This window comes from Apiospora aurea (assembly GCF_038362705.1).
Source record: "Apiospora aurea strain CBS 24483 chromosome Unknown utg000001l_segment0_segment0, whole genome shotgun sequence".
NCBI classification, from domain to species: domain Eukaryota; kingdom Fungi; phylum Ascomycota; class Sordariomycetes; order Amphisphaeriales; family Apiosporaceae; genus Apiospora; species Apiospora aurea.
Genome location: NW_027117388.1, coordinates 5,923,547 through 5,936,357, shown reverse-complemented (window position 1 = coordinate 5,936,357; position 12,811 = coordinate 5,923,547). Strand labels below are relative to the sequence as shown.

Here is a 12,811-nt window from a genome sequence, read left to right as displayed (position 1 = left end):
TGCACCGATAGGTAGATACCACCCAGAAGCAACAAAAATAGAAGTATCTGATTGGTCTAGCCACTCAACGAGGTGAATTGGCGATCAATCAGATGCTGAAAGAATCGGCGCCTTTTAGGCGTTATAAGGTGAGCTTCGTTCTATTAAGTAAAGGGGGGGAGTGGGCCACAGCCTGACCTTCCTCCCAAGGGCTACCAGCACAAAGGCTGGACATAACCAAATCCACTTACAGCAAAGGCGCCACAGGTAACACGGTGCTCATGTGTCGTTGCTCTTATCGCATATCGTCACGGCCTGGTCGTGGGGGATGCCCACGCAGAGTAGTGGCCGCATGCTCATAATTCCCCAATGTGATGAAGCCTCTAGCCATTTTTATATGCCAACCTAGCTCAGTGTGTTGTCCAGTTCTATCCAACATTAGTCAATCATACACGAGAACTGGTTCTCCAACTTTGTGTCATCGCTAAGGCCCTAGTCCCACGTTTCTATCATTATTCATCTCATTATGTTTCCCACTTGTTTGGCTACACTGACCATTCCACCCACTCACTTGGCCGCTTTCATTAGGTATACTCAAGTTATACCAGCCCGGGCCCCAGACTTTCAAAGATAGCCTTGGTCTCCTCCGGCATTCGCCGCACGCCGGTCTGGTTCAGGGCCAGGTCCTCCAGCATGGACTCCTGGCGCCGGAGCCCCTGCGCCGAGTCGATGCCCCAGCTCTCGATCTCATCTAACACTTTCCAGCACAGCGCTTGCCATAGCACGCCGTGGCCATCACCACGGCTGCCCCGCACAAAGGCCTCATAATCGGCGTCTGGCCAGCCGGGCCCCCACACCTTCTCGATGTAGGCGTGGCACATCTCGTGCACCAGCGCCCGCAGCAGGTGCTCGATGCTATAGTGGCCCCCGTCGTCAGGGCTCCGTAGCACGAGCCCGATGCGCAGCCGCCGACGCTGCCGCAGTGACTTGGCGCTCCGGTAGAGCAGGCTGGTCCAGACTGTCGCGCCCGGGTGCTCGTCGTACTCTAGCACGTCGTGCTCTTCCTCTGCCCTCTCCTCCTTCGCCCCTTTCCTACTGCCGTCGCCACTACCACCGCAGCAGCCGCGACCAACACCGCCGCGCCTAAGACCACGACAACGCTTGGTCACCCCGTTACTGCGACCGCCCGAGGAAAAGGCATGGCGGCGCACTCCTAGATAGCGGCGCAGCCCGCCGCACCAGCTCGAGGGCATCGACTCGAAGATGTCGAGGCGGACGCGGTCGCACGGCATCTTCTGATGCTCGAAATCGGGCTCGCGGTACTTCCTCCGCAGCATGCCCTCGAAGAAGAGGCCGTCCAGGAACTCGTACAGGCGGCGCAGGTCGCGGACCAGCTGCGCCCGGACCTCGTGGTCGGCGTACTGGTGCAGCGCGGTGCGCTCCCAGGTGCGCAGGATGTGGACGATGCTCCTGCGATGGTAGTCGCAGTAGAACTTGCGGCGGTCGTCATGGTCCGACGACGACGACGACGGCTTGACTTGGGGAGTGGTGGCCCCTGATCCCGACCCGGACGCGGACGCGGACGCGGACCCCACCCCCGGCCTCTGCTGCTGGGGCGGTGGAGTCGCTGAAGAACTCTGTCGTGCAGGCGTACAGATGGTAGACGTCGTCGAAGAAACCCATGTTATCTCCAGCCATGACGCTGACGCTCCGAAGGGCCATTGTGCACAGGGCTGCGACTCACGAGAATGAGTGGATGATTAGGTCTTGTTTTGGCAGGTGGTGAGGGGCCCTGCAGAATTTTGAGTAAAGCTTAAATCAGGGGTAATTTGGTGTCGATAATAGTGCGGCGACTTGACGAGCGCCTCCCAAAGCTTGTGATCAATAGAGCGACGGGATGTCAGATGAGTTGGGCTGCGCTTCTAGTCTTGGTGTTTCCCCGAATTCCTAAATAGTCGATCCAACGAGGAGATTGTTTTCCAGCCGCCCAGGCCAGGTAGGCCAATTTAAGAGAGGTATAACTTGAGGCGGTGCTTGCTGCATTACACCAGTACCTTCCTTGGTATACTGGGTTGAGCCCGACAGGTCAGCGACAAATAAAGAAAACATGCATCGATACATACACAACTGGGATGTTCACGTGGAATCTCCCCTTGGTAGTGCGACTGGGTTGTGGCATTGTCGAGAGAAAAGCTCTTCCGCTTCTTTGTTCTTCCTTCTTCTTCAGGGGCGCTTCGGTAAGTAGGTATTAGCAGAAGTGGTGGCCCGCCACCCTAATAAATCATTGATTGCAGCGCATTTGTGTCCTGGTTGTTTGCTTATTGCATGCATTTGTGACGGGAGATGTTCTCAGCTGGGCCGGGCGTTCTGAGTGAGACATCAGCGCTTGCTTTTCGTTGCTCACTCTCATCTACGTGGTTTGTACCTCAGTAACGACTCTAGACAGGACAACTCATCGGGAGAACACAGATCAAATTGAATGTGTATTCTCTCTCTGTGTAATAGATTTTGACGGTATGATACTGTATATTCAATAGTAACTGTAGACGGTACGAAGGAGAGCAAGACCTTTTCGTGAACGGTAACGGTCGGGGGTCGAATGATTGGTTCGCTCGAGCGGTGCCGCTGCCGCTGCCGCTGCCTTTAGCCCCTGACGGATTAGCTCGTAGAGTCCCAGACGGGAACGTTCAGTAGTGTAACGCCGTTTTTTCGTCACATCATAAACCCAAGTTACACACAGGCTTACACTAGCAGCTGGTGGGCGTAGAGGGGGTTCCTGCGGGCACCGATAGCTTCAACGTACCGTTCCCACCAGTATAGGTAGGATTCACCAACCCGTCTCTGCTTTCAGTTCAACGAGGTCAAGCCCGGATGCCACAACCGCGAGCCCTTGCTTTTCTGATCGCCAGCCGCAGCCGCTACCAACCTTTCGGTGGTGGTTGGATGCTTGAGCAGTACGAAAGCGTCCTCCCAACCTCCTGCCGCTGGCAGCACTGCTGGACCGCTTGGATCAAGGGGACGAACCAGTAGAGCCGCGAGACCGGCCGCTGCTGGGAACGCGAATGATGCAGCAGCATCATCACTACTGCATGAAGATAAGGGGCCCAGCATAAGCATCGACGGAAATTCTTACTAGGCGCTTACCAACACAGTGCCTTGGAACGGCATTGGAGCCCGAGTCCATGTTGCGTGCCATGTATGCTCTCGCGGCGCTCTACTTCGCCACCGACAGAGCCCGGGAAAGGGGCTGGCCATGTCTCATGAAGTCGCTCTTTTTTTTTTTTTTTTGCGCACAATCTCCGTCACCTTTCCCAAGAGACGCAACCGCGACCCGTACGGCCTGCCGTACGAGTGGCTCGCCCTAATACACAGCGACAAGTCGCGGGATTACGATGGCTGTGGTCGCCTAGCACATCTCCTACCGCGCGACACCGGCGGCGGCAGTGGTGATAACGGCATATGCGATGTGCTGGGGAACAGAGCAGAGGATGTGGTCGTTTAAGTCTGAGCTGCTCTCCGAATTGCCCGTGAAGATACTGTCGGACCCGGACAGTTGGCACACACATGCACAAGTGCAAGTGGTCAGATTTCATGCAAGCTATCTGTTCTGGGGCCTCTAAGAGGAGACCTGTAACCAGTTCCGGCAGGTGACAAGACATACCAAGAACCGCCCCGATGATCTTATCCAAGTCCAATGTTGAGACCCCGCACCCGGTGTCCCTCGGACGGCCCGGCAAACAACATCCTGGTCGAGTTGCGATGGCTGACGGTACTTTCCGGCTCAGGAAGTTCTCGAGTTTCTAGCTTACTAATGTCGCCGGGCACCTGGACGAACCCTGATGCCCAGAAATCATGGGATATCGACGAGGAGCCAGCTTCTATATTTGGCAAGTTGGAAGCCCCCATGGATCACCCGGAAGGCCGTATCCTGCGAGACTTGTCTGGCAACACAGAGCGAATGCACCAATACTGCTAGTCAGCCATGGTACTCAAAAGCCGGGTACGGGGTACGGGCACGCCATGCGCCGCGCTTTTAGTCCAACAGCATCTGGTTATGCTGTCCCAAATTGATGGTTTGAACTTTGCCGATACTCTAGCGACATGATTCCATTGCCAAAAAAAAAAACACTACCATGTCAAATCCTCATAACCCCAAAGTGGCGGGTTGGATTGGCCTCTATCACGGGCTAGACAATCAAACTACCAAGTCACGATTCTCGCTCCCCTGGTCAGACCGTTCATTATCTTCAAGAACTTACTACTTTGCACTTGATTCTTGTCATATTAATCATGCGGAGAACGGAACTTGCATACGGAACTGCCGCTGAGGCCGCCTCAACAATATGCCAAGAGCCAAGGTTGCCGCCAAGATCGTTATCATTTCTTTCGGCGCGGTCGCCACCATGTAGCCGGGATACAGAGCCGAGATAGCCTGCCCCGAACACCTACTGTCGCCCATTGCTTTGACTGTGCTGTTTTCCAGAACAGTCAGGAGCGGCGTCCGTTGCTGTTTGCGGAAGGTCCTCGGGTCGGTTATGTAGTAGTTGATGGAGTGCCCAGCCTTTATCACGAGAAAGCAAATTCAACGAGAACATTATCCCGCAGCCCGTAAGAAAGGCACAGAATAGGTGTCGTACTGGCAGCATATAAGTATGTCCGATTGACCCAATACAGATAAATGAATGCATATTAGCACGTAACTCCCAACTTGACGGTGAAAATCTGCACCATATACACGGACGAGTGTCGCTCTTGTTCCCACTCGCCATCCTTCTTTCTCGTCTTGCTGAAGACTAAGTCAAGATGAAGACCTCTGTTGCGTCGCTCCTGTTAGCTGCCATGAGCGCTGGCAGTGAGGCTCGACCTCACGAAGCCCAGATCGACGCTCGGGCGTATGGCCCTGCTCAGCTTCAAGCCTTCAACGCTCCTCAGGCTGTTTCCATGGAGATTATGATGCAGGAAAAGATCGGACACAGGGAGTCACAGCGAGCTGCAGGAGCCTACGACCTTAATAGGTACGAGAGAGCCGGTCCCGCCCCATGTGTCAACGGGACCGCTGCTGGCCATGCCTGCAGCCGCGTTGACCTACTGGACTTCCTCCGCCATCAAGACATGGGTGCTACTGAGGTCTTAGAGGGCAACGACGTGTGGGGTAAGTCTTGCGGTCTTCTTTTCGTGTGACACGAAAGCTAACTTGGTTGGAAGGGTGGACTTCTGCCGATGGGCGCGAGTTTGGTGCTGTTGGTCAAGCTGAAGGGACCGCTTTCGTCGAGGTCAAGTCCGATGGCAGCTTAGTCTACTTGGGCCGCCTGCCGACCCAGACCGAGCCTTCAACGTGGCGTGACATGAAGACGATCAAGAACCATATCTATATTGGCTCCGAAGCGGAAGGCCATGGCCTTCAGATCTTCGACATGAGAAAACTTCTCGATATCGACCCAGCCAGCCCAGTTACCTTCCCATTATCATCGCTTACAGCCCATTTCGATGCCTTTGGCAGCAGTCATAACGTTGTCGCGAACGAAGAGACGAACATGATCTATGTCGTAGGCACCGCGCGATCTCTGCCATGCCGTGCTGGGCTCTGGATGATCGATGTCTTCCACCCGGAGCGGCCTCAAGATATGGGCTGCGTGAGCTCGGATGGCTATGTGCATGATGCGCAGTGTGTTATTTACACAGGTCCGCATGTGACATACCAAGGAAAGGAGATATGCTTCAACTACAACGAGGATGCGTTGACCATTGTGGACGTCAGCCGCAAGCCGACGCCCGTGATGCTCTCACGCACGACGTACAAGGGCGCAACCTACACGCACCAGGGTTGGCTCGCCAACGCCGACATGACGTATCTGCTGCTCGACGATGAGCTGGACGAGTCGCGACAGAACGGCCCTGCCGCGGACCAGCGCACCACGACGTACGTCGTCGACATCACGGACCTCACCAATCCCGTCTTCAAGTCGGTCTACAAGAGTCCCGTGAAGAGTATCGATCACAACCAATACGTAATCGATGGCGTCTCGTTCCAGTCCAACTATGGCTCAGGACTCCGCATCGTGGACGTCCGCTCCATCGACCGCGATGAGGGTGCCTCGAGCGGATTCATGGAGGCTGGATACTTCGACTGCCGTCCGGAAGATGACGCTGTCGGCGGCGAAGCCACCTTTGATGGATCCTGGAGTGTGTATCCTTACTTCAAGAGCGGCTATATCCTGCTCAACAGCATTGAGCGTGGCGTTTTCTCACTCAAATACCATGTGTGAAGGACCATGAAGGGCCAAGCCATGAATGAAGCCGAACCCCTGATGAAGCATGTGCTGCCCTCCGTACAAGACTTTTCCGCCAATGGTTGGCAAGCCGGTGCAAAACGGAGCCAAAGCTATCTATGTACCTAATCCAATAAGAAAGCCTGCAATGCAGTGCGACGAGTATTTAAAAAGTTTCTGGCGAAGGGCAGCACATTCGCCATCAGAGGGGATACCGGCTGGGCAACAAAGACTTAATACTTGATAATAATACCTACATGCCTACCTACCTAAGGAATCACGTACAGAAACAAAACGGGCGACGCTTGTAACACAGATCACTCATGTGATGCAAGAACTGTCACAGGCTCATCTTGAGCCGGTCTAGACCCTTCCCGACAAGCACACACGTAAATGTCAAGAGTGTTCTCGGGTCGATTCATGGAGCACCTCCTCTGGTCTCTGTCGCGTCGACTCATTCTTCTACATACCTACTCCGCACTGCGACGGCAATGTGACCGCGATCCCCCAGTGCCGAAATTGTTCAGCAAGGAGGTACCCCCTTCTCTCCACAAAGTGTTATCTTTTTCGGTGACAAAAGCTGGTACTGCGGGGAATCAGGGACTCGAGTGCGGGGCAACATCCTACCGAGCTCTCTGTCCAATCGAATCCAAGCCGGTCCCCATCCAAGCATCGCCTCGATTTCTCGTTCCTCAATTGATTAGCTAACCTCCAACTACCTCCACATACCATACCCGCTAGCCCAGCAGGCTGGAAAAGAAGGAAGGAAGTAACAGCAATATCTATACGACATACATCTCTACTGCCGCCCGGGGTCCTTTATCGCCTAGATCCGTGAGCCTCATGCCCATGCACACAAACGTCCAGCCCGCCCGAGACCGACCTTGCCCCAAGACGAGGACATGGCGGGGCTTTCGGCTCTAGAGTCTCTCCCCCACGAGATCATCCTCGAGATCCTATGTTGTAGGTTCCCAGCCCCCGTCGCAAGCGCAGATGTGACGTGGAGTGGAGCAACACTGACTGGGGTTTTGACAATCCAGTTTTAGAAACCAAGGATATTATCCACCTCCAACGTTGCTCGCGGAGGCTCCTGAAGCTGAGCCGTGACAATGTTTTCTGGCGAGCGAGGTGTCTCTTGACGTCCTCCTTCCTGGAGGGCATCAACCTCCGACGTGGCGCACGCTTCCCCGGCGTCATCGAGGGGGCTCTCAACGAAGACGCAGCCTTGCAAGATCACGACGGCCCCGACACGGAACGGTCCCCACCGCCGTTGGACTTCCCGTGGGCCTCTAGGAGGGCGCGAGAGAAGGAGATCCAGAAGATCACGGCCAACTGGGACCCCTCTTTTCCTGGTGAAACCATCAGCTGGTACGACGAGTACATCCACCGAAACAGTCCCATTGCTGTCTCGTGGTTTGAGCGGCCTCAACTCAGGGACGGCGGCTTGCAGGACCACATCGAGGTTAAGGGCGTTGCAGTCTACCAGCATGGTGACGAGGAAGTCTTCGCCGTCTCCCCGCTTGACGACGGCTCTGTGTGTTTATGGGATATCAAAGGAACGCGCCCTGGCAAGAAGAAAGGGTCGATCTTGCAGCAGAGTAAGGCCGGGTTGCTCCGCATGGGTAGTTCCAAGAGTCCATACCTGAGCCCTGATTGCGTGAGTGTCGACAACGCCAGAGGCAGAGCTTTCTTTGCAGGTGAGTGGGCTCACGGATTGCGGGCCTGTTCTGAGGTCATTTGTTGACTCGTATCTCACAGTGCAGGGCCATGTTGTGGAAGTAGACCTGGGAACACTCCAGGTCGTAGGGGATCAACCTTACGAATGGACTATTACGACAATGTCCAGCGCCCAGCCGGGAGTTCCACTAACTATAGGTACCCTGCATGGCATTCATCTTCATGATTCTAGGTATGGACGTTACGTTGAGCAAACTCGCCAAGAGCGTATCGACGACTTTGACAGATATAATGCGCCACGGCGATTATCACTACTGTTGTTCTCAGATCCTCTTCCGCCGTACGCGCCGCTACCTCACTCAAATCCATTGAGCATATTACACCTTGAACAACCGGGAAACAAACAGACAGTCTCCGACGACATTTTTGTCGCGGGGCGTTTCTCGAATATTCTGAACTACGACAGACGCATGTTTCCTTCAATCAAGGGCTCTCTCCACTCCGGCGCCCGGCTCTGCAGTCTTACGTCGCTCCCTTACCCTTTCTCCAGTGTTGATAGTGAACTTCGTCGAAAGGGCGAGCTCTCGATTGCACAAGTCGAGAAGATCAAGGAGACGACAGGCGGCAGGACTCTGGTTGCTTGTGGGGAGTACAATACCAAGGGCTCGCTTGAAATTTACGGCCTAGGGCCCCCGCTGCCGGGACAAGAGCCCCATGGGGTCAGCCTGAACTCGGTGATGAAAAACCGACAGACAGCTTCTAAGTCGAAGCTGCTTTCGGTGATCAACCATGGAACATGTCTAGTGGTTTCCGATGGCTCGGGTTACTTGAAATGGGTTGAGAGAGACGGGTTTACCGAGGTTCGTCGTCAATATATTGGGCCGTCTGAGAGGGTTGTTGGCCATACGTCTCTCTTCAACGAGATGCCCGGCTCTGGAGAGATTGCACGGAAACTCCTATCAACGCAGTCACGCCAAGCCAGCGACGACAAGTCCAACGACGACGACATCCTGCTTTGGACAGGCGAAAAGCTGGGGCTGGTTAATTTCTCGTCGAAGCAAGGCTTCACCGCTGACGATTTCGAGGAAGGAGACACAAGAACGCCCGAAGAAGTGGCAGCCGAGAAAGAGAAACAGCACTATGAGGAGAGAATGAGGCAAGCCCTGGAGCGAGATGCTGACGGGGTCCGCTTGTTTAAGGTGCTTGGAGCAAGCATCCGCGGCTGAAGTTTGGGATAACGGGGATAACGGCGATCACGAAGTTTATCGCGGCTGTTATGGATTCCCATCGCAGCGAGAGTGGTTTCCCCACTGTGGGTAGGATCATCTCGATATGTCCACGTCTCGTTTCCCCTAGTATCTCCACAGCGGGTTCTCTGTTTACTTACCATACGGTCCACTTGGCATTACGTAGCAGTAGCAGTTTTTACAAATACAGCGATAAGGCAGTGCGCAAGCCAGCACCAAAGCAACAATAATGATAAGATCACAAGTACGGTAGACATTGAAGCCCCTGTTTGGCCGACCCAAGGGCTGAGCATAGCATACGTAAACCTGTTGTCAGGTCGTGTTTGTTTTACATATGTTCCGGAGAAGCTAATGTCGCTATCTCATCTGCGGTATAGCGAAGGCACCCTGGTAATAACGGCTCTACGTAAGTAGCTTGGTGTGACTTGTGGGCGAATAAGCAAAAGGAGACTCCGGGAGGTTAGGTAAGATCAGTCCTCGGAGCCATTCTTTAGTAGAATTCAGAATATCGCCCCGCAGAGGTTGCCGGACTCGCTTGAAAGCAAGGCGGGTGATGCTGCCAATGCCAGTGAGGCGGAGCCATATGCTCACAATTCCCAATGCGCGGTAGTGGACTTGTTGGCAAAGGTGGTGATCTGGGTACTCACGTACTGTATGGTAAGACGCAGGAGTCCAGGTGGTTCGGTCCTCCAGTCGGGTCCCCATCAAGTGGTAAGTTGAAGTTTGGCTGGCTGTAGTACGTGTACACTGGATACACTACAGTATCTAGTCGCAATAGCTGCATATCGTACTGTTTTGAGTGCAGCATACATGCCCTACTTGCCGCCGAGTCCAATGCAGCAGCTTATTAATACCGTTGAGGTTTCTCCAAGAGCCTGTCACCAGAGAGGCAAATTGTAATTAAGGTTAATGGGAAATGACTGCCAGCCTCAGAATTCCCTTCTGGTTTGCCTTGCTGCTCCAAGTTGCAGCGAAACGTGAGGCAGCCAATGAGAGGAGGCAATGCACTAAACCAGTGGGCATTTTTTGGCCAGCAGTGAACCCCCCCCTTACCAAGTAACCATGAAAGCGGGTTGTCCACTGGTCCGTGTCTGCGTCGGAGATCTTCTCGAGTGCAGTGCCAATTCAGACGAGCAACGTGGACGATTGCCCGTTGTTTTCAGTGTTCCTTTTTCCCCCTGATTCCTGCGATACTTGACGACATCAAACATCTGTCGACGGCGACTTGTTTGTCTGTCAACTTTCCGATTGCCCACAGCATGACTCCGGCCGGCCCAGCGCTCAGGTGGTTTTGCCACCGAGCCCCTCCCACAAATTTGGGGTCGAGTCTAGACGTCCACTGCCAACTGTACTCTGCTTACCTACCTGGGTACATACCTACCTGGCCTAGTCTTTTAGATGGTACAGCACTGTATGTATGCCTTGTATGCAAATGCAATCCGATGCAGCAGTGTGCGGTGCGGTGCGGTGTGGTGCGGTGCACCATGTAAGTAAGTGTAAGTATGGGCATGTAGTGGGTATGCAATATGCTGTGCTCAACTCATGAACTGCATTTGCTGCTGTCTTAGACAGGGAAGGGAGGGCGAGGAAGCCGTCCAGGTTTTGACTGATCACCGACGGACAGATTGGCTTGCATGGGGGCTTGGGGGCTTACGGGCAACCGAGTCGATATATCGCCCACACCGCTTCGACTGCAACAACGGCAAGCAGTATCATTCCAGTCCAGCGTCTTGGCCTGTCTGTCCGGTGTGCATACATTTCCATCACCCGACGACTTACATCAATGTAGGTTACATACATACTGTGCCAGGAAGGGACCAAATGCACTTGGCTTGGCTGGCTGGCTACCTACATGGCACATGGCTACAGTAGGTAGCTAACGCTCCAAGCTTGAGCTCACTTTGAACCCTCTAGGTTATATTCTTACCCACTCCCCTCCCACCATCCAATCGAAGGATGGTCCCGGCAGTGAGTGTATCCCGCGCACCGCGTGCGCCGTGCTGCAAGCGCACATACCCAGCGCCAGGAAGACAATGCATCCTTTTAATGTGGTTCTCCCTCTTTTCTGGGTTAACCCGGCTTCCCATCTTCTGCCCATCGCCTCGAAACCTGATGGGCGACTTTGACTCTTGAGACAACCTGATCCACCGTGTTCTTTGTTCCCCAATCGGCCTGTTACATGTAGTCATTCGGTCGAATTGATAGGTCGAGGCAAAGGGCTCCCTGAGGGCTCTCTCTTCTTCCTTTTCGTGTCTGCTCATATTCTTTTTTTGTTTCGTTCTTTTTTTACCATTTGCCCAATCCAAGGTTTCTTTTTTTTCTTCTCTCGACCTCTTGTGTCCGAGCTTCGCTTCGTCACACACCGCATTGCATCTGCCGCAGATGTCTGCTTTCTGACGTGCGTGTGTGTGTGAAGTTCCTCCTCAGTCCCTTCGTCTTCTCCTCACATACGCCGGCCCTTCGTGATTTTTGGTCTGTCCACCCCTCCCATCCTGGTCAGACCTGTTGCCAACTATGATCCATGAAAATGGAGGGTTGGCATCTTGGAGGGACTGCCATGTCACGATCTTCGTCCTCGCCCGATTATAGGCATCTCGCTTATCCAACCTTGGCCGGAGGCAAACGCTACCTTGATAGATATGATTATTATATTCCGTCGTATGAGGAGGAGACGGTGTTTCGACAGGCAAAACGACCAAGATTAGCGAGCCACCTCCAGCGAGAAGACCCGGTCTTTTTCGTTCTCAAGGAAGCTGGCGAGCCCTGCGTGGTGCCAAATTCTAGCCCCTATGGAATGGGCGCAGCGACGAGGAGCCAGGTCGGCGAAGCCTACGAAAGTGTCAACTACGCAACGCGAGAACACAACTCCGTTTACCAACGCACGCCCAGCGGGCTTTCGCCGGCTGTTGATGATGGCACCTTTGAGAAGGCGGATGATGATCTCGATAGCCGCCTTGACGACTTAGCCGCTCGCATGGTCCAAAGGCACATCTCACAGCGGTCTCGACGGGGTCGAAACACCAAGGTCGAACGGGTCTTGAAGAGCCTCATCTCACCAAGGTCTCCGGGTCAGGAATTCCCGCTCGACAACGAAGCTCTCGAGAGCATATTTTACGCGGCAAACGAGATGTTCTTCTTCGGAAGTCTCAAGGGCCGCGTCGAATGGGACTGGGCGGATCATTCCAACGCCAAATTTTGCAGCACAATTATTGGGACTACGGCTTTGCGTAAGGCGGCTCATAACGATGAGATCGAGACTCTTATCATCCTCTCACACCATTACTTGAGGGATGAAAAATATAGCAGACGACTGCTTATCTCTACGTTTCTGCACGAGATGATTCACAGTTACATGTTTGTTCGTTGTGGCCACGGCGCTCGACGCTGCGGAGGGCACACCAAGGGCTTCCGCCGCATTGCACAGCTCATCGATGAATGGGCCGGGCCCGAGACGTTATTTCTCAGCAATATGGAGGCGGACCTGGACGCTTTCCGTCACACGAAGACTGTGCACAACCACGACCACGTCCACAGCAGTTGCAACATGCAACTCCCCAGGCATGATAACTGGGCTCCTTCTATGGCCAGGTCTCGGAGCGCCTGGCCCGATATACGTTGATTGGAATCCCACGGCTTGCG

At 54.1% G+C, this 12,811-nt stretch overlaps 4 protein-coding genes across 4 annotated transcripts; all 4 read left to right on the top strand.

The window, feature by feature from the left end:
- Nucleotides 1-505: 505 nt before the first annotated feature.
- On the top strand, nucleotides 506-1,538 carry PG986_001786 (uncharacterized protein; the record flags this gene model as incomplete). The annotated part of the gene is made up of 4 exons (XM_066838008.1): nucleotides 506-567; nucleotides 745-961; nucleotides 1,029-1,143; nucleotides 1,201-1,538. The coding sequence occupies 4 exons, from the start codon at nucleotides 506-508 to the stop codon at nucleotides 1,536-1,538; spliced, it is 732 nt and encodes a 243-aa protein (XP_066706901.1).
- Nucleotides 1,539-4,782: 3,244 nt separating this feature from the next.
- PG986_001785 (uncharacterized protein) lies at nucleotides 4,783-6,245 on the top strand (the record flags this gene model as incomplete). Its single annotated transcript, XM_066838007.1, has 2 exons — nucleotides 4,783-5,131; nucleotides 5,185-6,245. The coding sequence occupies 2 exons, from the start codon at nucleotides 4,783-4,785 to the stop codon at nucleotides 6,243-6,245; spliced, it is 1,410 nt and encodes a 469-aa protein (XP_066706900.1).
- A 905-nt stretch (nucleotides 6,246-7,150) lies between these two features.
- PG986_001784 (myosin I myo5) lies at nucleotides 7,151-9,151 on the top strand (the record flags this gene model as incomplete). Its single annotated transcript, XM_066838006.1, has 3 exons — nucleotides 7,151-7,211; nucleotides 7,289-7,905; nucleotides 7,946-9,151. The coding sequence occupies 3 exons, from the start codon at nucleotides 7,151-7,153 to the stop codon at nucleotides 9,149-9,151; spliced, it is 1,884 nt and encodes a 627-aa protein (XP_066706899.1).
- A 2,578-nt stretch (nucleotides 9,152-11,729) lies between these two features.
- PG986_001783 (uncharacterized protein) lies at nucleotides 11,730-12,791 on the top strand (the record flags this gene model as incomplete). The annotated part of the gene is made up of 1 exon (XM_066838005.1): nucleotides 11,730-12,791. One exon carries the CDS (start codon nucleotides 11,730-11,732, stop codon nucleotides 12,789-12,791), a length of 1,062 nt encoding a protein of 353 aa, XP_066706898.1.
- Between the last annotated feature and the right edge of the window lie 20 nt (nucleotides 12,792-12,811).